The sequence below is a fragment of the Martes martes genome, assembly GCF_963455335.1.
Source record: "Martes martes genome assembly, chromosome: 7".
Lineage (NCBI taxonomy): Eukaryota > Metazoa > Chordata > Mammalia > Carnivora > Mustelidae > Martes > Martes martes.
Window position 1 is genome coordinate 5,801,213 of NC_137894.1, and position 26,312 is coordinate 5,827,524.

The 26,312-nt window shown below is 55.5% G+C and overlaps 1 protein-coding gene across 6 annotated transcripts; it reads left to right on the forward strand.

The window, feature by feature from the left end:
* Positions 1-26,269, forward strand: KIF7 (kinesin family member 7; the record flags this gene model as incomplete). 6 transcript variants are annotated; one of them, XM_080809356.1, is made up of 18 exons in its annotated part: positions 1-328; positions 2,368-2,568; positions 2,950-3,343; positions 3,559-4,102; positions 4,643-4,759; positions 5,307-5,534; positions 6,253-6,389; positions 6,740-6,855; positions 7,035-7,187; positions 8,429-8,631; positions 20,955-21,152; positions 21,433-21,558; positions 21,695-21,871; positions 22,837-23,052; positions 23,746-23,952; positions 24,756-24,954; positions 25,131-25,277; positions 25,443-26,269. In XM_080809356.1, 18 exons carry the CDS (start codon positions 1-3, stop codon positions 25,814-25,816), a joined length of 4,065 nt encoding a protein of 1,354 aa, XP_080665482.1. In that variant the 3' UTR covers positions 25,817-26,269. The 6 variants fall into 6 exon arrangements, with proteins under 6 accessions (XP_080665482.1, XP_080665483.1, XP_080665485.1 ...); XM_080809357.1 differs by having other exon boundaries at positions 3,559-4,117; positions 25,449-26,263; XM_080809359.1 differs by having other exon boundaries at positions 3,559-4,117; positions 8,429-8,625; positions 25,449-26,263.
* Between the last annotated feature and the right edge of the window lie 43 nt (positions 26,270-26,312).

A 26,312-nucleotide genomic window follows, 5' to 3' on the forward strand; every position in this document is an offset into this window, starting at 1 on the left:
ATGGGGCTGGAGACCCAGAGGCTGCCCGGGGCCGAGGAGGCCCCAGTGAGGGTGGGCCTGCGCGTCCGCCCGCTGCTGCCCAAGGAGCTGCTGCACGGCCACCAGAGCTGCCTGACGGTAGAGCCCGAGCACAGCCGCGTCACCCTCGGTCGAGACCGACACTTTGGCTTCCACGTGGTGCTGGATGAGGACGCCGGGCAGGAGGCCGTGTACCAGGCCTGCGTGCAGCCCCTCCTCGAGGCTTTCTTTGAGGGCTTCAATGCCACCGTCTTCGCCTACGGCCAGACAGGCTCCGGGAAGACGTACACCATGGGGGAGGCCAGTGTGGGTGAGTGACCGTCCTGGAGGCCCCAGCCGCGTTGACGGGCCTCCCTGTCTCTTAAACTTCCGCCTCTGCCATTACCTGTCGAAGGTGGGAGTGCTGGGGATGGAGGTTTCCTCCTCAGATCTGCCGCCCAGGGTGGGACCAGCCGTGTCGGTAGAGTCCTTGGAGGTGGGGGCCCTGCGGTTCCTCAGAAATGAGGCCACACTGTGTGGTTGTGGTGATCTCAGTGGGAGGACAGGCAACAGAAGCCGGCTTGTTGTCGGGATGGCTGCTGAGGGTCAGGAATCCGTGTTTGGGTCAGAGTTGTTGGAATGGGAGCGGTCCTGGGAGAGCCGGGCTTTGCCTACCGTGGGGTGAGGGAACAAGCAGCTTGTGGGGCTCAGAAGCAGACTCTTGGGAGAGATGCTGTGGGGCCAGTTTAAGGAACTGCCCCCATTTGAAGTAACAAAAACTGCTTTCTCTCTCTCTCTCTCTCTCTTTTTTTTTTTTTAAGATTTTTTTATTTATTTGACAGAGAGAGAGAGATCACAAGTAGGCAAAGAGGCAGGCAGAGGGCGGGGGGGAAGCAGGCTCCCCGCTGAGCAGAGAGCCCGATGCAGGGCTCGATCCCTGGACCCTGAGATCATGACCTGAGCCGAAGGCAGAGGCTTAACCCACTGAGCCACCCAGGTGCCCTGACTGCTTTCTCTTAGGTTATAAAAGTATCCATGTTCGTCATGGAAAAATTAGGAAAATACAGAAAAACACAAGCACACACACAAAAATAACTTACTTGATGATTGCTTTTCAGCACTCACCCTGTTAGCATTCCAGTTTTTTCCTCCTGAGGAAATTATTTTACCTTTAAAAAATGGGATTATATTATACCCATTCTTTCATATCCTGTTTTCTTTTTTTAAGTTTATTTATTTATTTGACAGAGACAGAGACAGCGAGAGAGGGAACACAAGCAGGGGGAGTGGGAGAGGAAGAAGCAGGCTCTCCCGCAGAGCAGGGAGTCCGATGCAGGACTTAATCCCAGGACCCCGGGATCATGACCCGAGCCAAAGGCAGACGCTTAACAACTGAGCCACCCAGGCGCCCCGTTTTTTCTTTCCTTAACAACCTATCATAAACATTTCTCTTTATCATTAAATATTCTTCAAGCTAATTTTTTTTAAAGATTTTATTTATTTATTTGACAGAGAGAGAGATCAGAAGCAGGCAGAGAGGCAGGTAGAGGGGGAGGGGAAAGCAGGCGCCCTGTCAAGCTGAGAGCCCAATGCAGGGCTCCATCCCAGGACCCTGAGACCAGACCCGAGCCGAAGGCAGAGGCTTTAACCCACTGAGCCAACCCAGGTGCCCTGCTTCAAGCTAATTTTTTAATGATGGCTTGGCATTCTATGGCATTCTATGGTGTATATAATTTATTTAACCAGATCCCCTTTTGGATCTTAGGGCATTTGCATTTTTTTTTTTTGAGTTATGCAGAGTGCTGCTCTTAAGAGCCTCTTTTTTTTTTTTTTAAAGATTTTATTTATTTATTGGACAGAGATCACAAGTAGGCAGAGAGGCAGGCAGAGACAGAGGAGGAAGCAGGCTCCCTGCTGAGCAGAGAGCCCGACGCGGGGCTCGATCCCAGGGCCCTGGGATCATGACCTGAGCCGAAGGCAGAGGCTTTAACCCACTGAGCCACCCAGGCGCCCCTCTTAAGAGCCTCTTATTACTTCCTTGGGATAAATATAGGAGGTCCTTTAGATAACTGAGCACGGATTTTAATAACGAGCTCCCTGTCCCAGGGAGTAATCAAACCAAGGTGGAGGGGATGCTTACATCATAAAAGAGGTTGGTGGTACCCTGAGAGGTTGTTTCCAACTCTGACATTCTGTAATTCTGCCTGACCACCCTGGAGCATGGGCTGGCTCAGGCTACCCAGTCATCCTGGCCTCTGCTGCTGTCTTCATGCTGGAGTGTCGGCCTCCAGCTGCCGGCAGGGGCCTCTGGGCCTTGAGCCCTGTCCTGCTGAAGGCACGGTGGCAGGAGGCTCTGTGGTGTGTCCCCAGCTTCCCTTCACGAGGATGAGCAGGGCATCATCCCACGGGCCATGGCTGAAGCCTTCAAGCTGATTGATGAGAATGACCTGCTGGACTGCCTCGTGCACGTGTCCTACCTGGAAGTGTATAAGGAAGAGTTCCGAGACCTGCTGGAGGTGGGCACTGCCAGCCGAGACATCCAGCTTCGGGAGGATGATCGGGGAAACGTTGGTGAGGAACTCCCGGGGCCTCCTCTGCTGGCAGTGGGGCTTCACCTGCTGAGGGGCAGTTCACCTGTCTGCCAGGGGTACCTCCTAACTGGGGAACCCAAGCTCTGGAAGGTTTTGCCTTCCTGTCTCATGTCTCCACTGAGTTCAGTATATACGTCTGTACTCAGAGTGCAAGGCATTGAGGTGGGCTTGGGGCAAGCTGGAGCCCCTCTGCCCGGGTCACCATGGGCGGGACCCCCCCCCCCCCGGGGTTCAGTGGGTATGAGGAAGGGGCATCTGGGTCGGGAAAAGCCGTAGGGGGCCAGCCCTGCTCTGTCTGCCCTCCTGGACGGTCAGTCCCAGGCAGCCCCCGCCCTGGGCTCATCACCTTCTGTGCCCGCAGTGCTGTGTGGCGTGAAGGAGGTAGACGTGGAGGGCCTAGACGAGGTGCTGAGCCTCCTGGAGATGGGCAACGCAGCGCGGCACACGGGGGCCACACACCTCAACCGCCTGTCCAGCCGCTCACACACTGTCTTCACCGTGACCCTGGAGCAGCGGGGGCGCGCCCCCAGCCGCCTACCCCGACCCACCGCGGGCCAGCTGCTGGTCTCCAAGTTCCACTTCGTGGACCTGGCGGGCTCAGAGAGGGTGCTCAAGACGGGCAGCACCGGCGAGCGGCTCAAGGAGAGCATCCAGATCAACAGCAGCCTCCTGGCGCTGGGCAACGTCATCAGCGCCCTGGGCGACCCTCAGCGCCGCGGCAGCCACATCCCCTACCGGGACTCCAAGATCACCCGGTGAGGGCCCTGCGGCCGATGGCCCACGCGAGCAGGGGCGCCTCTCTCGGGCCACTGGTGGGGAAAGGTGGCGGGGTAGGGGGAGGCGAGTAGGGGATGGGTCCGGTCTGGCTTCCGGGGCGCGCCGCCCACCAGTCTGAGCTGCCGGCCCGCGGGGTCCGATTCGAGGTCCCGGCGCTCCGGGGCCCCTGACGCGGCCCACCTGGCGTCCTCAGGATCCTCAAAGACTCGCTGGGCGGGAACGCCAAGACGGTGATGATCGCCTGCGTCAGTCCCTCCTCCTCCGACTTCGACGAGACCCTCAACACCCTCAACTACGCCAGCCGCGCGCAGAACATCCGCAACCGCGCCACGGTCAACTGGCGGCCCGAAACCGAGCGCGCCCCCGAGGAGGCGGCGGCCGGCACGCGGGGGCCCCCGCGCCACCGCTCGGAGACGCGCATCATCCACCGCGGCCGGCGCGTCCCCGGCGCCGCCAACGCCCCTGCCCCTGCCGCCGCCGCCGCCGCCGCAGCCGCCGCCGCGCGTCTGGGCGCCGAGTGCGCGCGCTACCGGGCCCGCACCGACGCCGCCTACAGCCTCCTGCGCGAGCTGCAGGCCGAGCCCGGGCTGCCCGGCGCCGCGGCCCGCAAGGTGCGCGACTGGCTGTGCGCCGTCGAGGGCGAGCGCAGCGCCCTGAGCTCCGCCTCCGGGCCTGACAGCGGCATCGAGAGCGCCTCCGCCGAGGAGCAGCCCACGCAGGGGCCCGGCGGGCCGACGGTGGCCAAGGGCCAGGTGTGGCCCCGGGGAGGGAGGGAAGGGGAAGGAAGAGGTCTTCATCAAGCCAGCCATGCTCCTGCCCCGTGTCCATCGGCAGAGCCCATTCCCGATTCAGAGGCCCTTCTGCCGATCACCTCGATCGCATTCCCTACCCTCCCTGAGCCTCAGGGTCTCAGTCTGTGAAATGGGGCTAACGTTGGTATCTACCTTCTGGGGATGTTGTAAGGGCCGGAGGTGTATCAAGGGCCCAACCCAGCACGCTGTGGAGCCTCAGTAGGTTGGTCCTAGTAATAGCGGTGATGTGATTATTGTCAATAAAAGTGTGATTAAGAATGACAAGAGATGGCCCCAGTAGCTTGCAGAGGGGACCACTGGCAGGGTGGGCTCTGGAGCCCCAATTGCCAGGCAGGGCCTGCAGCGGAGTAGCAAGTCGGACTAGGGGAGCCCCTTGCAGGGCAGAGGGAGGGCGGGGGTGTCCCAGAGAAAGGCAAGCTTGTCCTGCCAGCTCGTGCCCCTGAAGCCTCTCTCCTTGCCCCGTAGGACGAGGACGGGGCAGTGCAGCTGCTTGCACTGCAGAGCCAGGTGGCCCGGCTGGAGGAGGAGAACCGAGACTTTCTGGCCGCGCTGGAGGACGCCATGGAGCAGTACAAACTGCAGGTGGGTGGCGGGCTTCCTCGAGGGGAAACTGAGCCGTGTCTCCGCAGCAGAGGGAGTTAGCCAGGGCCGGCTTCTGAGAGGGTGGGAAGGGAGGGGGGAGGCACAGCTGGGCAGAAGCGTGGAGGTGAGGAACAGAATCGGGTGCGTGGGCGCGCGGCATGGCGGTGAGCGGGGATGAGAGGTGGGACTGGGGGGGTTGCGGGTCTGTCCCCGGAGTCAGGCCTTTTTGTCCCAAGGTGACTGAATCAGCATTGCTGCTGGCGCCCTCTGGCGGCTGTGATTGGCATGAAAGTGGAGGATTGACACGGAGGGCGGGGTAGGGCCTAATCGAACGCGGTGAGAATTTGACCCTGGACTAGTGCAGCGTGTGTTGGGGGCGTGCGGGGGCCCAAGAGGTGGTCAGAGATATTTGGCCCTTCTCGGTTTTAGCCCAGAGAGGGTGGGGTGGCCTCAGACCTGTTCTACAGTTTTCTGCACTTCCGCCAGTCGGCGTCCATGCGCCCTCCGCATCCGCGTCTCCCATCCGCCCCGGGAACTTGTCTTCCAGAGCGACCGGCTGCGGGAGCAGCAGCAGGAGATGGCAGAGCTGCGGCTGCGGCTGGAACTGGTGCGGCCTGGCTGGGGGGCCCCAGGGCTCCTGCAGGGTCTGCCTCCTGGGTCCTTTGTGCCTCGGCCTCACACAGCCCCTCTGGGGGGTGCCCACAGCCACGCACTGGGCATGGTGCCTCCTGCCTGCCTTCCTGGGGATGAAGCTGGCCCCGAGAACTGGGGAGAGGTGAGGAGGTGGCGAGGCAGGCCGTCTCTTGAACTGGACAGTCTCAGGCAGGGGAAGGGCAGTGCCGGGGAGTGTGCCGCTCACCCTGGGCTTTCCTGGGACCAGCTGGGAGATGCCCCTTTCCGGTGCCCCTAGGGGAAGGGCCAACATTTGGGTGACTCTGTCGGGCCGCTCAGCAGGACCTGCTGCCATTGGGCATCCCGGATCTGGCTGGAGATTGTGGAGTGAGGAGGTTACAGAGGGGATTCTGCCTTCCGGCACTGGCTGGGAAGCTCGTATACCTCCAGGCCACCCGATTTGTCTTTGCAAGGATACTTTTCCAAAAGCCCTAATCTCCCTGAACTTGTCCTCCTGCTTATGACCTTTTGGACAAAGGCTGTTCCTGGGTCTTCCTCAAAGCTGAGTCAGGTCTGCTGTAACAGCCCGAGGCACAGAGGAGAGGGAGGGCGTGAGTTTGGCAGGAGTCTGTTACACACCCAGCACTCGGGCAGAGTGCGGACTTGGGTGCCCACGGCGTGTGTACAAAGGAAGGGCAGATTGTCACCTGAGGAGGCCCAGGTGCTGTGGGTGCCGTGGGGGGAGAGGGGGAGCTCCCGCTCCAACTTGGGATGGGCGGTGGGGAGGGGAGGCGTGGGTGGGGCAAAGGCTGGTGATGGTAAGTGACTGATGGGGGGTGCCCTGGAGGCTTCCTGTCCTGAGGCCATCCGCACTCCCCTAGCAGGTGACAAATGGCAGAGAGGCGGGAGCCAAGGTGGAGGCAGACGGGCCCGGAAGCGGAAGCGGCTCATCGGCGGCAGAGGAGGAGGAGGAGCAAGAGGCGGAGCAGCCGCCCCCGCGGACCCTGCACCTGCGCAGGTGAGTGGGCCCCGCTGCCCACCTGACAGGAAGCCGCTCAGCGCTCAGGCTGGGCCCGGGGAGGATCCCGCTGGAGTCGCGGGCTGCGCTCACCTCCAGGTCCCGTTGGACGGTACAGATGGGGGCGGTGGGCTTGGAACCCAGGGTTCTCCCTGGGGCGAACGTGCTGTGGGGTTCCCGGTTCCCAGTCTCCAAGGCGGCCCTCAGTGCCCCCGACTGCTCAGCCCCGGGCCTCAGTTCTCCCACACTGCCACCCTGGGTTCCACTGACTCTGAGGGGACAGCAGGCCCAGCGGCTTCTCTTCCTTCCTCTGGTGGGGAAGCGTACGCACTCCTGCTTCTGTCTTCCAGAAACGGGATCAGCAAGTGGAGCCAGAGGGTGGGGGCCCGCCCAGGGAGTCCCCTCGACAGGAAGGGCCCAGAGCTTACCCTTGAGGAAGTGGGTGCAGCCATCCCAGGGCCCAGAGGTGAGCTGGGTCCGGGCAGAGAGGGCTCTGACCCTTCCCTCCGTGGTCCTGCACTGCCCTCCTGGACGGTCCACGCCTCGTCCCTGGCTGTCCCTGTCCACCCCTGCCCGGGGGGTGCCTCTTCCCCCCCCCCACCTCCCCCTGTTGGGGCAGCGGCCTTGACAGTGGGCTTGTTACAGTCAGTGGTGGGAGCAAGGCCCCGGCTCGACCCCGTCAGACCCCAGCTGCCATGGCGTCTGAGTGGCGGCTGGCCCAAGCCCAACAGAAGATTCGAGAACTGGCCATCAACATCCGCATGAAGGAGGAGCTCATTGGCGAGCTGGTCCGCACAGGTGAGGGGGTGGGCTCTCGGGTGGGGCTCCCACCTGAGGCTGGTTAGGAGCAGGGGCCAGATGGTTTAGGTTTGGTAACTGGCCAGCCTCTCCCAGCTGGAGGGCCTTGAGCAAGTAGGATAGCGCCTCTCTGACTCGGTCTTCTCATCTCTAAAGTGGGGCTGGTAGTTGTACCTGTTTTATGGGTTGTTGAAGTGAGTTAATTCAGCTGGAGTGATTAGGCTGGTTCGAATTACCTGGTGGTAGTAGCAGGAGCTGTATTGATTAGTAGCCTGCTGAGTTAGGCCCTGTGATGCACATGGAGCAAACAGTGTCCCCAGATCACTCTGTCTGCCACCGGCGATGCGCGTCAAGGGGCTGGGAACGGTGTGAGGTAGTGACCAGCCGAGCCTTTTTATTTTAATAGTTATATGTTTATTACAAAATGCCTTATAAAAAATTTCAAACCCACAGGGAGAGACTGGACTAGTGGAGCCCTTACCCACCACCCAGATTTAGCATTACGAGCTTTTCCCCCGCATTCGTCTCTCCCTTTTCTCTTTGCTGAGGGTTTGGAAGCAAATCCCTGGCATCTTGTCATTGGGCCCCCACACCTTTCGGTGTGCCTCTATTTGGACATTTTAACCGAAATGCTGTGAGCATATCTAACAAAACTTGCCGTCACCTGGATGCCCAAGGCACGGGCCCGTCCGCTCAGTTCCTGGGCAGTGTGTGCAGACCGCTGGTTTGCTAGAACCCAGCTCCCCACGTGTCCCACGTGCTGTGCGTGCTTGTTAGGCCTCTGAAGTCTCCCTTCTAGCTCCTTCTCACGTGTCTCAAACCCCTCACCTCCCAACCCCTGTGTTCTGGGTTTGCCTATTTGCTTCCTTGTGGTGTTATTTAACTTGTTCCTCTGTCCTCAGATTTCCTGCAAAGTTAATTCTAGAGGCTTAATTATATGCAGGCCCACGTTCTGTATTTGTTAGCATGTATTAGGTAAAACTAAAGCCAGGTTAATCCATAATATCCCTGGATTGCTGTTATCAATAAGGCTCATTTAAAAAGCGAGTGATTTAAAAGAAAGTGGATTAAGTAAGTAACTCACGGTACCCGTGGAACCAAAGCTTGGCAAAACCCATGCAGGTGCCCATGGCTGACAGCCGTCTGGAACCCCACCCAGGGGAGCGAAGGGATGGTCCTCCCTGGTGGAGGGGAGCAGCCTGTGCTGAGGCGCCCCCCCCCCGCCCCCCGCTTTCTTCCAGGGAAGGCAGCCCAGGCCCTGAACCGCCAGCACAGCCAGCACATCCGGGAGCTGGAGCAGGAGGCAGAACAGGTGCGGGCTGAGCTGAGCGAAAGCCAGAGGCAGCTGCGGGAGCTTGAGGGCAAGGAGCCTCAGGACCCAGGCGAGCGCTCCCAGCTCCAGGAGTTCCGCAAGAGGGTCGCCGCCGCCCAGAGCCAGGTGCAGGTCAGTGTTGGGACCTTGGGGTGGTGGCTGGAGTCCTGGGTTTCGAGACACATGGGTCCCAGGGCCCAAGTTCACTGGAAGCCGTGGATGTTCAGGCCCTCGTGCCCCTGACTTCTGGCTGATTTGGTGAACGACCTCCCGGCCTCCCAGGGTGAGGCTGGTGTTCCACAGAAGTCGGCTGCCCTGGGGGAGTGGGGCCGGCTCAGCTTTAAACACAGCAGAGGCAGGAAGGCCGCTCCTGCTGGAGACCAGTGAGAGGGGAAGGGTGGGCATCGAAAGCAAGGTACCCCCTCCTCATGCAACCCTCCCCTCCCGGTTCCCTGGCCACTTACCTCTCTATTCCATCTTCCCTCTGTCTTTCTACCCATCCATCTGTATGTCTGTCTCATCCATACACGTGTTTATCACTCTGTTGGTTAACCCGAAATGGGTCCCCACACTCGGAGGGCAGGAAGCAACGGCAGGAAGAGACAGCCACTCCAAGTAGGAAGGCGGCAGGTTTACTAAGCACGGGAACTTGTCTTGGGTGCCCCTCTTTCTGCAGTGGGCTCTGAGCCATCAGCAAGGTGTTGGATTCACTTCAGGGTGGCTCTTTTGGTGGTCCTCAGGCTATCTTGGAGGCAGATGCCCCAGGAACAACATGGGCACATGTAAGAGAGAATACAGAATAAGACACTGATTCCAAATTCCAAAATGAGTCACTGCTTTTTCTAAGAGCCCCATGATGTGAACCACTGATTTCTGAATCCCCAAGGCTGGGAATGGGATCACTCGGTGTTCACTTATGTTCTTGGGTGATTTAATAAAGACCATACGTCAGCAGACTCAGCTGTGAACACACGACAGTCTGTCTGGATAATGTCACAGGTGCCTCCTCGTGGAGTAACAGTGTCCCAGGCCATGCTGTTTTGGAGGGTAGCTGTTCTCAACAGAGACATCAGTGTTCAGTAAGAACAGACTTTGTTGGCTATCATCTGAGGCTTGCTGGACGAATTCAGTAAGGGCTTCTATGTGTGCTGTAACCACCAGGCCAGAGGAAGGAACCAAGATGGTGGCCACATCGTATTACTGGAAACAATGTCCACCTGGCGTTGAGGAGATGCAGGTTGACCCCTTTAGGAAATTGGCCTGGTTGTGCATACCATGCGTGTTGGTTGGGGGAGGCGGCACGGTCAGGTGTGTAAAGATGGACGGGGGTGGGGTGTACCCAGCCCCCACCTTCTTCCCTCGCTCGATGGTGCATACTCCGTTCCACCTGTGGTGCATTTCAGCAAGTCCAGCTTGTAGCAGGACAACAGAATCCCGGTGGAGATTGGACAGTTCCCTCTCACCTGGGGCTGTGAAGTCACTCACCCAGCCTGATGGGACATCCCGAGGCAAGTTCTGGTAGATTTTCCCTTTCCCAGGCATGATGGGGCTTGGTGTTCTCAGCAGCACAACACCTTGCTCTTCGGGAAGAGTTGGGACCACAGCTGCTTCCTGTGACTTCTATATCTTTACAGGATTGGGTGCCTTGCTGGGGTCCCCAGTCCGACATATGGGGGAATAGACCCTACTACAGATCAGCCAAATGTACGGAAGCCTAGGGCAATACTGTAGTCAATACTGTAGTCTACCCAGCCAGACTGGTCTTATCTGTGAATAGTTTAATCTGCTGGGGTTTTGGGGTTTGTTTTTTTTTTGGAAGTCTAGTTGCCACACAATGTTACAGTAGTTTTAGGTGTACAACACAGTGATTTGACAAGTCTGTGCTTGTGCCAGGCTCACCACAAGTGCAGCTGTTGCCTGTCACCACCCCACACTGTTCCAGTAGCACCGACTATATTCTGTATGCTGTGCCTTTCATCCCCGTGATTTGTTCATTCCCTAGCTGGAAGCTTGGGCCTCCCACTCCCCTTCACCCATTCTACCCATTCTCCTTCCTGCTAGCAGCCATCAGTTTGCTCTCTGTGCTGGTGGGTCTGCTTGTGATGTCTGTCTGTGCTGTTTGTTCATTTGTTCTTTGGATTCTGCATACTGGCAAAGATCATATAGTACTTGTCTTTTATTTCACTTAGCATAATACTCTCTGGGTCCATCCATGTGGTTGCAGATGGCAAGATCTCATTCTTTTTTTAGGGCTGAATGATAGTCATTGTGTATATATATCACATCTTTATCCATTCATTTATCAGTGGACACTTGGGCTGCTTCCTTATCTTGGCTATTGTAAATAATGCTGCAGTGAGGGGCACCTGGGTGGCTCAATCAGTCAAGCACCTGCCTTCAGCTCAGGTCATGATCCCAGGGTCCTGGGATTGAGCCCTGAATCTGGCTGTCTGCTCAGCAAGGAGTCTGCCTCTCCCTTCGCCTCTGCCTCTCCCTTCTGCTTGTGCTTTCTCTTGCTCAGTCCCTCAAATAAATAAAATCTTTAAAAAATAATACTGCAATAAACGTAGAGGTGCTTCTATCCTTTCAAATTAGTGTTTCCATTTTCTTTAGGTAAATACTGATTACCAGATCATATAGTATTTCTTTTTTTTTTTTGTAAGATTTTATTTATTTATTTGACAGAGATCACAAGTAGGCAGGGAGGCAGGCAGAGAGAGAGAGAGGGGAAGGGAAGCAGGCTCCCCGCTGAGCAGGGAGCCCGATGTGGGGCTCGATCCCGGGACCCTGGGATCACGACCCGAGCCGAAGGCAGAGGCTTTAACCCACTGAGCCACCCAGGCGCCCCCATATGGTATTTCTGTTTTTAATTTTTTGTGGACCCTCCAGACTGTCTTCCATAGTGGCTGCCCTGATTTGCATTCCCAGCAACAGTTCATGAGGTTTCCTTCCCACCCACCACCCTCCCCAACACTTGTTACTTCTCGTCTTTTTAATTCTAGCGATTCTAACAAGCACGAGGTGATACCTCATTGTGGTTTTGATTTGCATTTCCCTGACGATGAGTGATGTTGAGCATCTTTACGTACGTGTGTTGGCTGTCTGGAAGTCTTCTTTAGAGGAACGCCTGTTCAAGTCTTCTGCCCATTTCTAATTGGATTATTTGTCTTTTTGGTGTTGAGTTGTATAAGTTCTTCATGTATTTTGGATACTAATCCCTTACTGGATATGTCGTTTGCAAATATCTTCTCCCATTCCATAGGTTACCTTTTGTTCTGTTGATGGTTTCCTTGCTGTGCAGAAGCTTTTTCTTTTGATGTGGCCCCAACTTTATTTCTGCATCTATTTCCCTTGCCTCAGGGGACCTAGCTGGAAAAAAGTTTCTACAGCTGATGTCAGAGAAGTTACTGCCTGTGCTCCCTTCTGTGATTTTTATGGTTCCACGTCTCACATTTAGGTCCTTAACCCATTTTGAGTTTATTTTTGCATATGGTGTGAGGAAGTGGTCCAGTTTCATTCTTTTGCATGTAGCTGTCTGGTTTTCCCAGGACCATTTGTTGAAGAGACTGTCTTTTTCCCGTTGGATAGTTTCGCCTCCTTTGTTAAAAATTAATTAACCCCATATGCATAGTTTATTTCTGGGCTTTCTATTCTGTTTTGTTGATCCATGTGTCTTTTCATTTATTTATTTATTTGACAGACAGAGATCACAAGTAGGCAGAGAGGCAGGCAGAGGGGAGGGGGGGAAGCAGGCTCCCCGCTGAGCAGAGAGCCCGATGTGGGGCTCGATCCCAGGACCCTGAGATCATGACCTGAGCCGAAGGCAGAGGCTTTAATCCACTGAGCCACCCAGGCATCCCGATCCATGTGTCTTTTTAAATATTTATTTATTTACTAGAGAGCACATGCACAAGTGGGAGGGACAGAGAGAGAGAGAGAGATCCTCAAGTACACTCAGCACTGATTGCCGAGCCTGTCTCAGGGCTCGAACCTGGGACGCCAAGATCATGACCCCGAGCCAAAATCAAGAATAGGACACTCAACCTTCTGAGCCACCCAGGCACCCCACGTGTCTTTTGTGCTAGTACCATACTGTTCTGATTACTACAGGTTTGTAACATAATCTGAAATCTGGGATTGTGATACCTCCAGCTTTTTCTTTTTCAAGATTGCTTTGGCGATTTGGGGGTCTTTTATGGTTCCGTACACATCTTAGGATTGTTTGTTCTAGCTCTGTGAAAAATGCGGTTGGTGTTTCGGTAGGGATTGCATTAAATGTGTAGATTGCTTGGCTGGAATGGACATTTTAACAGCATTTGCTCATCCAGTCCATGAGCATGGTCCGTCTTCCCGTTTGTGCCATTTTCTGTGTCTTTCATCAGTGTTTTATGATTTTCAGAGTACAAGCCTTTTATCTCTTTGGTTAGGTTTATTCCTAGATATTTTGAATTTTCCTAATTTCTCTTCCTGCTACTTTGTTATGAGTGTGAAGAGCTACAACAGATTTCAGTACCTTGATTTTTTATCCCGCAACTTTACTGAATTCATTTATCAGTTCTAGCAGGTTCTTTTGGTGGAGTCTTTAGGGTTTTCTGTATCTAGCATGACATTTGCATATAGTGGCAGTTTTGCTTCTTTCCTACCAATTTGGCTGCCTTTTATTTCTTTGTGTTGTCCGACTGCTGGCGGCAAGATTTCCCATACTGTGTTGAATAAATGTGGGGAGAGGGGACACCATTGCCTTGTTCCTGACCTTAGGGGGACAGCTCTCAGTTTCTCACCATTGAGTGTGGTGTTGGCTGCGGGTTTATCATCTGTGGCCTTCATTATGTTGAGGTTTGTTCCCTGGGAACCTACTTTTGTTGAGGGTGTTTTATCGTGGATGGACGTCGTCATTTGTCACGTGCTTTTGCTGCACCTATTGAAATGATCCTATGGTTTTTATCCTTTCTCGTACCGATGTGGATTGATCTGCCAATATTGGACCACCCCTCCCTGCATCCTGGGAATAAATCCCACTTGATTGTGGTGAATGATTTTTTTTAAATGTATTGTTGGATTCAGTTCGCTAGTATTTTGTTGAGGATTTTTGCATCTATGCTCGTCAGAGATACTAGCCTGCAGTTCTTTTTTTGGTAACATCTTTATCTGGTTTTAGTATCAGGGTAGCGCTGGCCTCCTGGAATGGATTTGGAAGCTTTCCAAAATGGATTTGGAGGGGCGCCTAGGTGGCTCAGTGGGTTAAGCCTCTGCCTTCGGCTCAGGTCATGATCTCAGGGTCCTGGGATCGAGCTCCGCATCGGGCTCTCTGCTCAGCGGGGAGCCTGCTTCCCCCCCGCCCCACCTGCCTCTCTGCCTACTTGTGATCTCTGTCAAATAAATAAAATCTTTCCAAAAAATGGATTTGGAATAGTTTGAGGGCAATGGGTATTAACTCTTCTTTAAATGTTCAGTAGAGAGGAGCCTGGGTGGCTCAGTCGGTTAAGTGTCTGACTCTTGATTTTGGCTCAGGGCATGATCTTGGGGTCCTGGGATTAGGCCCTGTGTCGGGCTCCCCATTCAGTCGGGAGTCTGCTTGATTCCCTCCCCCTTTGCCCTTTCCCCTGCTCATGCTTTCTCCCTAAAATAAAATCTTTAAAAATAAAGAAATAAACATTTGGTAGAATTCACCTGTGAAGTCATCTGGTCCTGGACTTTTGTTGGTTGGGAGTTCTTTTTAATTACCAATTCAGTTTCATTGCTGATAATCGGTCTGTTCAAATTTTCTATTCCCAGTTCATTTTTGGAAGGTTATGTTTCTAGAAATTTATCCATTTCTTCTAGGTTGTTCAGTTTGTTGGTGTATCATTTTTCATAATATTCTCTTATAGTCCTTTGCATTTCTGTGCTGTTGGTTATTTTGCTTTCATTTCTGATTTTGTTTGTGTCCTTCCCCCCTCTCTCTCTCTCTCTCTCTCTCTTTTTGGATAGGTTTGGCTAAAGCTTTATCAGTTTCATTGATCTTTTCAAGGAACCAGCTCCTGGTCTCATCGATCTGTTCTATGGTTTCTTTAGTTTCTATATCATTTATTTCTTCTCAAATCGTTCTTGTTTCCTTCCTTCTGCTGGATTTGGGTTTTGTTGTTCTTTTTCTAGCTCCTTTAGGTATAAGGTTGGGTTTTTTTGAGATTCTTCTTGCTTCTTGAGGTCGGCCTGTGTTGCTGCAAACTTCCCTCTTGGAACCACTTTTGTTGCATCCCAGGGGTTTTGGAGTGTCATGGTTTCAGTTCTCTTTGTCTCTGTGTATGTTTTGGTTTCCTCTTTGATTTCTTGGTTGACCCCTTCATTGCCTCAAAGCATATTTAACCTCATGTACTTGTGTTCTTTCCAGATCTTTTCTTGTGGTTGATTTCTAGTTTCACGGTGTTGTGGTCAGAGAGGGTGCACAGGGTATGACTTTGATCTTTCTGAATTTGTTGAGATTTGTTTTGTGTCCCAATATATGGTCTATTCTGCTGAGTATTCCGTGTGCACTTGAATGTATATCCTGTTTTAGGATGGAATGTTCTGGATACATCTGTTAGATCCGTCCTGGTCCGGTGTGTCATTCAGAGCCGCTGTCTCCTTGTTGATTTTTCTGTTTGGATGATCTGTCCATTGACGTAAATGACCTGGTAAAGTCTCCTACTATTATTGTATTAGTATTGATTACTTTCTTTATGCTTGTTATTAGCTACTTTATTTATTGGGGCACTCCCGTGTTAGGTGCATAAATATTTACAGTTGTTCTATCTCCTATCTTATCTATCTCTAATTCTTGTTGGCTTGTCCCCTTAATGATTGTATAGTGTCCTTTCTTGTTAAGGGCTTTGTTTGAAAGTCCATTTTGGGGCGTCTGGGTGGCTCAGTGGGTTAAGCCTCTGCCTTCAGCTCAGGTCATGATCTCAGGGTCCTGGGATCAAGGCCCGCATCGGGCTCTCTGCTCAGCAGGGAGCTTGCTTCCCCCCTCTCTTTGCCTGCCTCTCTGCCTACTTGTGATCTCTCTCTCTCTCTCTCTCTGTCAAATAAATAAAATCTTTAACAAAAAAAAAAAAGAAAGAAAGAAAGAAAGAAAGTCCATTTTGCCCCATATCAGTGCTGCTACTCTGGCTGTCTTCACAGCCGTTTGCATGATGAATGGTCTCCATCCCCTCACTTTCCATCTGCAGGTGACTTTCAACTGAAACCTGTCGCTTGTAGGCAGCACATAGATTGGTCTTATTTTTTATCCATCCCGTCACCCTATGTCTTTGTCTTTTGATTGGAGCATTTAGTCCATTTACATTCCAAGTAATTATTGATAGGTATGTACTTATTGCCATTTTGTTCCTTATCTGATGGTGGTTTTTTGTAGTTCCTCTTGGTTCCTTTATTCTCTTGCTCTATTCTCGCACGGTTTGGTGGCTTTCTTTAATGATGTACTTGGAGTCCTTCCTCTTTTTATTTTTTGCTTATCTGTTACTGGTTTTTGATTTGCGGTTACCGATACATTTGTGTATTATATTCTCCGCACGTAGCAGTCTGTCTTCACTGAGGGTGGGTTGAGTTTGAGCCCATTCTTTACTCTCCTCCCCTCCACAGTTTAAGTATATGGTGTCATAACTTTACATCCTTTTGAGAGTCTCTTCACTGATTTTTACAAATAAAGTTATTTTTACTGCTTTCGTGCTTGCTACTTTTCTTACTCTTAATTACGGTCTTTCCGTTCAGAGCCACCTTTAACATTTCTTGCAAGGCTGGTTTAGTGGTCATAGATTCCTTTAGCTTTTGTTTGGGAAATTCATTATTACTCCTATTTTAACCCACTGAGCCAGCCAGGTGCCCCATTATTACTCCTATTTTTTAAATTTTTTTAATTTTTTATTTTTTTATTACTCCTATTTTATTTTATTTTAAAGATTTTATTTATTTGCCAGAGAGAGAGAGAGAGAGTGTACACACAAGCAGGCCGAGAGGCAGGCAGAGGCAGCAAGAGAAGCAGGTCCCCTGACGAGCAAGGAGCCGGATGTGGGACTCGATCCCAGGACCCTGGGATCACGACCCGAGCCAAAGGTAGCGGCTTAACCAACTGAGCCACCCAGGCGTCCCTACTCCTATTTTATTTATTTTTTTTTTTTTTAAAGATTTTATTTATTTGACACAGAGAGAGAGATTACAAGTAGGCAGGGGACAGGGCAGAGAGTGAGAGGGAAGCAGGCTCCCCGTTGAGCAGAGAGCCCAGATGTGGGGCTCGATCCCAGGACACTGAGATCATGACCTGAGCTGAAGGCAGAGGCTTAACCCACTGAGCCACCCAGGCGCCCCCCTACTCCTATTTTAGAAGGCCACTTTCTTCTGACCTGCAAAGTTTCTGCTGAAAAATCTGTTGTGCGTAACTGTTTTCACTGCTTTTATTTTTTTTAAATTTTATTTATTTGTTTTATTGAGTGAGGGAGAACATGAGTTGGGGGGAGAGGAAGAGGGAGAAGCAGGCTCTCCACTGAGCAGGGAGCCAGATGTGGGGCTCGATCCTGGGACTCAGGGACCACGACCTGAGCCGAAGGTGGATGCTTAACTGACAGAGCCACCCAGGTGCCCCTCTTAACGTCCTTTAAAATTCTCTCTTTATCACTGTTTTTTTTGGCCGTTTTAATTACTAAATGTCTTAGTTTGGGCCTCCTTGGGTTAATTTTGTTGGGGGAGTTTCCATACCTCCTGGATCTGGATATCTGTTTCCTTCCCCCGATTATGGAAGTTTTCAGCTATTATTTCTTGAAATAAATTTTCTGCCCTCTTTTCTCCCTCTTCTCCTTCTGGGTCCTTATAATGCAAATGTCACTACACAGGAGGGAGTCACTGAGTTCCCTAAGTCTCTTCTCATTTTGCATATTTTTTTTCCCTCTCACCTGCTTGCCTTGATTACTTTCCATTACTCTGTCCTCCATTCTTCTGCTGCTTCTTGTCCACTTATTCTCGCTAGTGTCTTTTCCATTTCATTTATTCTATTCTCTGACTGGTTCTTCTTTAATCTCTTTGTTGAGGGTCTCACTGATGTCTGTCAGTCTTTTCTCAAGTTCGGTGAGTATCTTTATGACCATTATTTAAATTCTGTATCAGGCATGTTACTTATCTCTGTTTCATTTTGGTCTTTTGCTGTGATTTTTGTCCTGTTCTTACATTTGGGACATATTCCTCTGTCTCCTCATTTTGTCTAACTCTGTGTCTGTTTCTGTGTGTTTAGAAAGTTAGCTACAGCTCCTCCTCTTGAAATTAGTGGCCTTTTGGGGAAGAGGTCCCATAGTTCCCTGCAGTGCACCGTCCCCTGTCGTCCAGAACCCGGCTAGATGTCTGCCCCCAGCCCACTGATGGGACTTGCAGTCTGGTATGTGTGGCCATAGGTCCCTCTCCTTCATGGCAAGAGTCACTTTGGAGTGGTGCTGCCTCCTGTCGGGGCTGTTTGCACACCACCACGCTTGTGGCCCGGGTTTGGATGGGCTCCTCCAAGAGCTGATTAAAGGGGGCAGAGATTCGACCTGCACGGGGACAGGGCATCCAGTTTTAGCAAGGTTTGCGGGCTGGTCCTTAGTGACAGGGAACCTGCCAACTGCGGGGTTGGAGAAGGCACATCTGTAAAGCATGGGGCACAGAGTGTTTGCAGGGTTTGCGGCCTTCTTCTGGGGGAGGATTTCTGTCTCGCTGGGACTACAGCAGGCCTGGCTGCAGGGCCCAGATCCACTTGAGCATGGTGGGCTGGGATGAGGCTCAGTGTGCATAAGTTGAGTAGTAAATGTTGGTGCTGCCTTGTTCCTGCAGATGGCAGAGCACTGATGCTGGGGGGCAGAAGAGGGGGATGGTGCCTTCCAGCTCCTATGTTCCTGGAGGAGTCTCCCAGTGACCTCTGTCCCTCCAGAACACCTCTGAGATTAGTGAATTACTCTCCCTCCTGTATGCGCCAGGCATTTTTCAAACCCTGCTTCTGTGCGGTATCTCCTTGGCTCATGTGTTGTACTGTCTCTTTAAGAGCAGGGACTTGACTTCCTGCTGCCCTCAGGGCTCTTCCCTGAGCTGAGCCTGCTGAATTTTATAGTTCCAGGCTTTAAATATGCTAGTTGCTAGTTTTAAGAACTCTGAAAATTTAGCCCCTCTGGTTTTCAAAGCCAAATGCTATGGTGATTGTCTCCCTTGGGGGCTCCCTGGTATAAGGGTCTGTTTCTCTCCGTTCTCCACTTCCTTGGCATCTGTCCCTCCCATGGACAGTCCTGTGGTCCACTTAGCTCCCCACACCTCCGCCCTTCCCTCCCTTTTCGATGCATTTAGTTGTGGAGTTTGATCTGCCATCCTTGGGTCATTTTCTGGGTCTTTTGGACCAATGCGAATGTTACGTAGTTGTACCCTGGGATGAGGCGAGCCTAAGGTCCTGCCCCTCCCCAGTCTTCCCATACCTCTCCTGCAACTTCCTGTATCCGTTCAGCTTTCATTGTAGCCATCTAGCCGAGAATCACTGTCCACACACCCACACTCGTACCCTTCATCTTCCGGAAGCTCTGGACGGGACTTGGGGCGAGGAAACTGACAGCAGTTTGCAGGAGGTCTTCGCCACTTTTTTCTTTAGTCTCTGTGGGCGGGGCTTTGGAAGATACAAATTTAAGGGGCGGAGAAAGTGTGCAGGTTTTCTTCTAGGAGTTTTGGGGTGATTGCTCTTTAAATTTTTGCCTTTGTGGGGGCGCCTTGGTGGCTCCGTCAGTGAAGCGTCTGCCTTCTGCTCAGAGTCCTGGGATCGAGTCCTGCATCGGGCACCTTCCTCAGCCAGGAGTCTGCTGCTCTCCCTGCTTCTGTGCTCGCCCGCACTCACTCTCTCTCTCTCTCTCTCAAAATCTTAAAAAAAAATAATAAAATTGCCCTTTGTGTCGGGGTATGGACCACATTGTCTGTTTCCTCCTCAATTACCACAACGTTCTCCTCTTCATTCTGATCACCTCCTTAGAGAGTCCCTCTCTTAGTGTCTGAACCAGGCTTTGTCACAAGCCCAGATGTCAACCGGAGGTGTCTCGTGCCCTCGTCCTCATAACTTGCTTAATACTCTGCTCTCCCACTTTGTCCGCCAGCCCAGAAAGCAGCAGACTTGGGGACATTCCCACGTCCGTCTCTAATCTCAGCTGTTCTAACTCAGGCCAAGGCCTCTAGCTGGGCCTCAGTGGCCACATGAACTGCCGACAGTCAAGGCCAGCCCACTGCACAGCCTTGCCTTCTGCTTCTTTGCTCCAGCCCACAATCCCCTAAATCAGCCAGCATCTTCAGGGTGCCCCTGTCCTCACACGGCTGTCCATGAGCGTCTGACATAGGGGCCGCCCCTCCCTGCCACACACACAGAGTTCTGTGACCAGCTCAGGATTTCCTCCGATGCCTTTTTCCCCCAAGGCCCATTCCTTCAGTGGTAATCTCCTTGGGAGCTTCCCAGATAAAATCTTAAATTGGTCCCCGCATCTGGAGGGCAGGGAGAGACCAAAGAGGCAGCCACTCCAGGTTGGAAGGTGGCAGGTTTAATAAGCAAAGGGAATTTATTGACAAAGCTTGTCTTTGGCAAATCCCCACGCCCACCTGCTACATCTTAAAAGTTTATCAAGAGGCCTTCACTGGGTTCCGTCTTAGGAACCGTGCAGTGTTCCCAGCTCCTCGTCACTGTCTCAAGGCCATGTCTTTGGATCCCCCTGTGAGAGCGGGAAAGGCAGGCAGAACCCACATTCCAAGGACAAGGGAGGGGGTGAGGCGCCTCTGATCACCCAGGTCCAGCTCATGGGTCAACCAGTGATCACGGCTTTCGATTTTCCCCAGCACTTTTGGTCACAGTGGATGTGACCTACTGTCCGTTTATCCGCCCGTCCATTTGTCTTTCTCTTGCCTTTTCTTGATGCTGCATTATCTCTTCATCCTGTTTTTTACCCTTCTGTGATCCCATCCATCCATCTGTCCACCCACCCTTCCATCCATCCATCTGTCCAGCTGGCCATCCCTCTTTCCTTCCTTCTTTTCTCAGTTCCGGTGTCCGGGAGACACGTTAGTAGAATGGTCGGGAATGCGGGCTCTGGAACCCGACTGCTTGGGTTTGAATCCCGCCTCTGCCGTTTACTAGCTGCGTGTCCTTGCTCAGGTTTCCTGACCTGTCCGTGCCTCAGTTTCCTAAGCTGTAAAGGAGGCATAATGATAATCCCGCTTTTCCAGAGGAAGGTCAGAATTGCTTGATGCAGAACACTTGCTGGGTGCCTGGTCCCTAGTTACCGTCAGGCTGCCCCCCCCATCACCAGTCTGATGTCCTGAGTCCATGACCCCCTGCCCCAGAGCATGCGTCCCCCTCTGTCCGCCCCTCTATCCCTTCCCTGGCCTTGGGTCCTGCCCACCCTGGTGGGGTGTCCGGCGGGGTGTGGGCGGGCAGTGGCCCAGCGGAGGCTGTGTCGGTCCAGGTGCTGAAGGAGAGGAAGCAGGCGACGGAGCGGCTGGCGTCGCTGTCGGCGCAGCGCGAGAAGCGGCTGCAGGAGCTTGAGCGGCACGTGCAGCTCATGCGACAACAGCAGGGGCAGCTGCAGCGGCGGCTGCGCGAGGAGACGGAGCAGAAGCGGCGCCTGGAGACCGAGATGAACAAGCGGCAGCACCGCGTCCAGGTCAGTCTCGGGGCGGGGGCAGCAGGCTACGGCTGGGGTGGGGGGGGGGGCGCCCACTTGGGGCTGTGTGACCTCCCGAGCAGGTCCCTTGGCCTCCCCGAGTGTGTCCTCCGGCCTGGGGGCGGGCGGGAGGCGGGCTGTGCGTGGAGCGGGGCCCCGTGAGATGCGGGGCGGCGGGCCCGTCTCCACCGGGGCTTTGGGGAGCCCAGGCAGCTCTTGGAGAGACCCGGCGCGCCCCCCACGGCCCCGCCGCTCAGCCGCTCGCCTGGTGCGTCCCCAGGAGCTGGAGCGGAGGCACGAGCAGCAGCAGAAGATCCTGAAGATCAAGACGGAAGAGATCGCGGCCTTCCAGCGGAAGCGGCGCAGCGGCAGCAACGGCTCCGTGGTCAGCCTGGAGCAGCAGCAGGTGGGGGGCGCCGCGCCCGTGGGGGGGTGGGGGGGTGGGTGGCCGTTCCCCTCCCCCCCCCCGACCCTGGGCAGCCGCCCATCGGCCCGGTTCCAGAGCTGAGTTTCCCTCCCCGCGCCCCCCCACCCTCCCCCAGAAGATTGAGGAGCAGAAGAGGTGGCTGGATCAGGAGATGGAGAAGGTCCTGCAGCAGCGGCGGGCCCTGGAGGAGCTGGGGGAGGAGCTGCACAAGCGGGAGGCCATCCTGGCCAAGAAGGAGGCCCTGATGCAGGAGAAGACGGGGCTGGAGAGCAAACGCCTGCGGTCCAGCCAGGTGAGGTCCCGCCGGGAGAGACCTGGCAGCTGGCTTTCTGCTAGGTGAGGTTCTGCCAGGTGAGATTCCGATAAGTGGCTCCTTCCAGTTGAGGTTCCTCCGCTGGCGGACGATAACCCGCCAGGTGAGGTCTAGACAGGTGAGCTGCTTCCGGGTGGCATCCCTGCCAGGTCAGTCCCAGCCACGTGATGCTTGCTCCTACGGGACTACAGCCTGCGGGCCCCTGGGGCCTCGGGGGCGTCAGGGTGTTTACGCTGCAGGCTCTGATGTGCGGGTAGAAGACGCTGCTCGGGGCTACGCGGGCAGAACGAGGACCGGCAGGTGGAGAAACGGGGGACGGCCGAGGAGAAACAGCCCTCCCTGGTGCTGGAGGCAGAGACCTGGGCCCGGCCTGCCTCTCTCCACCCCATGTCATGGCTTCCTCCTAAATAAGACCTTCTGAGCCAGTTTCCACCTCAGTCGAGCGGAAGCCCCATGTTGCCACGCGGATGGCAAGGGGGTGTGTCAAACACAGAACCAGAGCCTGGGCCAGGAGCCGGTGCTCCGGCGAGGTCCCCACAGGGGTCCCGACCCGTTGTTGCTGTCACAGAGCCCTCTGGAGACCAGAAGCTCTCAGGGCGCTGCCGGATGGTCCGGAACTTCCTGTGCTCGCAGAGTCCTCTCTCCCCACATCGGGCTCCTGGAGGGGCCTGCTCTCTTTTGGTCCACGCCGTCCCCTTTTTTCCAGTCCTGTCTGTGTCCTGGGCCATGCCTGGGGGCCAGCCCCTCCTCCGAGGCCCCACTCGCTGAGCCCCCGCAGGACGAAGAGCCAGGCCTGCCCACTGAGCAGCGCTCCTGGCTGGCGGGCTTCTCGAGGGAAGCGCCGGCAGCCTCCTTGGCCTCCCCGGGTGGGGCTGGGCCGCTTGTGTCCGCCCTGTGCCGACAGGGTCTACTCCCGCCCTGACCCCTGGCGGTGCCGCCCCCAGGCCCTCAGCGAGGACATCGTGCGCGTGTCCAGCCGGCTGGAGCACCTGGAGAAGGAGCTGTCGGAGAAGAGCGGGCAGCTGCGGCAGGGCAGCGCCCAGAGCCAGCAGCGCCTACGCGGGGAGATCGACGCCCTGCGCCAGGAGAAGGACTCGCTGCTGAAGCAGCGCCTGGACATCGACGGCAAGCTGAGGCGGGGCAGCCTGCTGTCGCCCGAGGTGAGCCCCACGGCCGGGCTTCGCTGCTCCCTCATCCGTCCGTGCTCCGCGGCCCGGCCCGGCGCTGGGCCCTGCTGCTTCCCTAATGTGCTTTTCCCCGCCAGTGAGATCCAGAGGGGGCTGGCGGCTGGGGGGATGCTGGCCTGGCCCTGGTGCCAGCTCTGGACCCCTGGGCTGGGACGCACGGGCCAGGGCCTCGAGGTTCCTACCTCAGGAGGACCCCGGGTGCACCCCGCGTCCTGTGCAGGGTCAGCCACGTGACTCGCGCCTAGGCTCCCTGGGTGGGAAGGAGTGTCAGCGGCCCAGCCCCGCACCACGCGGCCAGTCCCTGAGCAGCAGGGAGAGCCTTGCTCAGCCCCGCAGACCCGCTGGTGCCTCCGCGGCAGACCCACCACGCCTGCCCTTCCGTGTAGAGTGTTCTCGGCTTCCTGGTGTGGATGACAGGAGAGGCAGTCTGCTGCGGAAAGGGGCTTCTCAGAGTCCTGGCCGCCCCCGGGGTCGAGGCTGGAAACTGCCTGTCCCTGCCATACGGGGCAGGGACACTGTTCCTGACGTGCTGACTGCCTGCTCAGGACGAGGGGACATGCTGTCTCCCCTGTGGCCAGGTGCTGGCACTGTCAGCCCAGGTCTGTCACTTGGGGAGTGGGCGCGAGAAGCCAGGCCTCTCCCTGCACACGTGCCTGTGTCCCACAGGAGGAGCGGACGCTGTTCCAGCTGGACGAGGCCATTGAGGCCCTGGACGCGGCCATCGAGTACAAGAACGAGGCCATCACATGCCGCCAGCGGGTGCTGCGGGCTTCGGCCTCCTTGCTGTCCCAGTGTGAGATGAACCTCATGGCCAAGCTCAGCTACCTCTCGTCCTCAGAGACCAGAGCCTTGCTCTGCAAGTATTTTGACAAGGTGGGTCATTGGCTCCCAGGCCTCCTGCCGCCACCTTCTGGTGCTTGCTTGGGGGGGCGGGGGTGTCTGATGGCAGCTGCAGAGAAGGCCCTGTTTCCTCCCAAGTACAGGGACAGAATCGGGGCTAACTCGTCTCCAGGACTGCCTCAGACTCTCCTTTCTAAAGCCTTTCTTAGTGAAAGTTTAAGACCCAGTCCTCTCCTCACTTTGCCCCTGTCCATTGGTCCCTTCAGTGTACCCATTGGATCAGTGGTTCTCAGCAGGGAGGTTTTGCCACCAGGGGACACCTGGCCATGTCCGGAGAGGCTTCCGGTTACCACCGCAGTGGGGGTGGGGGTCGAGGGATGCCGCTGACTCCCCTACAACCTACCAGACAGACACCTACAACCACACATTTTCTGCCTACCATACCAGTAGTGCCAGGGTTGAGAAATCCTGGCCCCAGGGAGATCCCACCACTCAAGGCTCTGCCTGGGCGCTTAGGAGCATGTGACAGGGAGGAAGGAGGTTGAGGCAGGGACAGAAAATAATCTGGTCAAAAAAATCTGGTTAAAAAAAGCGCGGACTCTTTTTTTGTCATTGGGCCATCACTGCCTAGAAGACTGTCCAGGTGTTTGAGGCCCTGTCTTGGCTCAGCAGGACCCCCTGGCGGTTTCCTGGTGACATTCAGCGTGGGGGGGGCGGTGGTGGCGAGTTGGCCGAGTTCCCATCTCGTCTCCCCCCCACCCCTCCCCCACCGGGGGCACCGTCTGGGGAAGGGAGCCGCCAGGGCCAGGGGCCAAGCGTGTCTGGGTTTGAGACAGGTCGTGACGCTCCGGGAAGAGCAGCACCAGCAGCAGATTGCCTTCTCCGAGCTGGAGATGCAGCTGGAGGAGCAGCAGAGGCTGGTCTACTGGCTGGAGGTGGCGCTGGAGCGGCAGCGCCTGGAGATGGACCGCCAGCTGACGCTGCAGCAGAAGGAGCACGAGCAGAGCGTGCAGCTGCTGCTGCAGCAGAGCCGAGGTGAGCGCCCCGCCGGCCCCGCCCACCCCCGCCGGCCCCGCCCACCCCCGCCGGCCCCGCCCACCCCCGCCGGCCCCGCCCCCGCTGGCCCGCGGCCCCGCCCACCCCGCCGGCCCCGCCCACCCCCGCTGGCCCGCGACCCCGCACCCCTATGGCTCTGGGTCTGTCCCCTGCAGATCACCTTGGGGAGGGGCTAGCAGACAGCAAGAGGCACTACGAGAGCCGGATTCAAGCCCTGGAGAAGGAGCTGGGCCGCCACATGTGGATGAACCAGGAACTGAAGCAGAAACTCGGTAGCTGGAGCGCCGCCTGCCCGAGCAGGGGTAATTCTCCCCCGAACCAGCGAGCTGGCCCGCGTTTCCCCGCCTTTTGCCGTGTCGGGCTGAGGCCTGCGGGGAGCTGGGAGACCGCGCTAACCTCAGGTGTTCAGGGGCGGGTCACGCCTCGCTCGCGGCCTCCGGCTCTGACAACAGCGCCCTCACTCCCAGCGCCAGGTGCGGAGAAGAGGACGCTGTGCCTGGAGAGCAGACCGCCCCCGGGGACCGAAGAGGAGCTCCCCGCCGCGCCCGAGCTGCTCCGGCCACAGCCCCTCCCCGACGGTGCCCCCCGCGCCCGGGAGGAGGTGCGGGACTTGGTCCGGGCCCCGCTCCCGCTGACGTGGAAACGCTCGAGCCTGTGCGGTGAGGAGCAGGGCTCCGTGGAGGAGGCGCGGCCGCGGGAGGCCCCCGAGCCCCTGGCAGGGCGGGTGCTCCCCGGCGCGGAGGTGGCTCTGCCCTGGAACTTCGGGGCCCTGGCCAAGGCCCGGCGGGACCCGCGCAGAGCCAGCCCAGGGATGATTGACGTCAGGAAAAACCCCCTGTAGGCTCGTGGGCAGAGCCCGCCTTGGGAGGGGGGGACCCTCTGAGCCCCCTGCGCAGTCCAGCTGCCTGCCGCTGCTGCTGGGAAGGACAGTCTTGATTTCCCACGGCAGAGCCAGGTCCTGATCTTGACCCCATTGGAGTCTACAAATTCCCGCTACAGCCCAAATGAATGGGACTCAATTTTTTAAATATGCAGACTGATGCCCCCTATTTCCTTTGAGCTACCGCACCATATTGCCATCTTTTGGCTTGAGAGTTTGCAAAATGCATCTGCATCAAGCCTGCGTCTGTGTGCCCGTCGTTCTGGGGTTCAGCCAGCGCCAGACCCAGAACTGTCAATGGCGACGGGGTAGGGTATTAAATGGTCTTAGGTTTATGGTGGGAATGGGGAAGCTTTGCCTATTTTTAGAGTTTTGTAAAACCATTTTATAATAAATGAGTGTCTCTGAAAGGAGAAATAGGAGTAGGAGTTTGACTTAGTTTCCCCTACAAGACAAG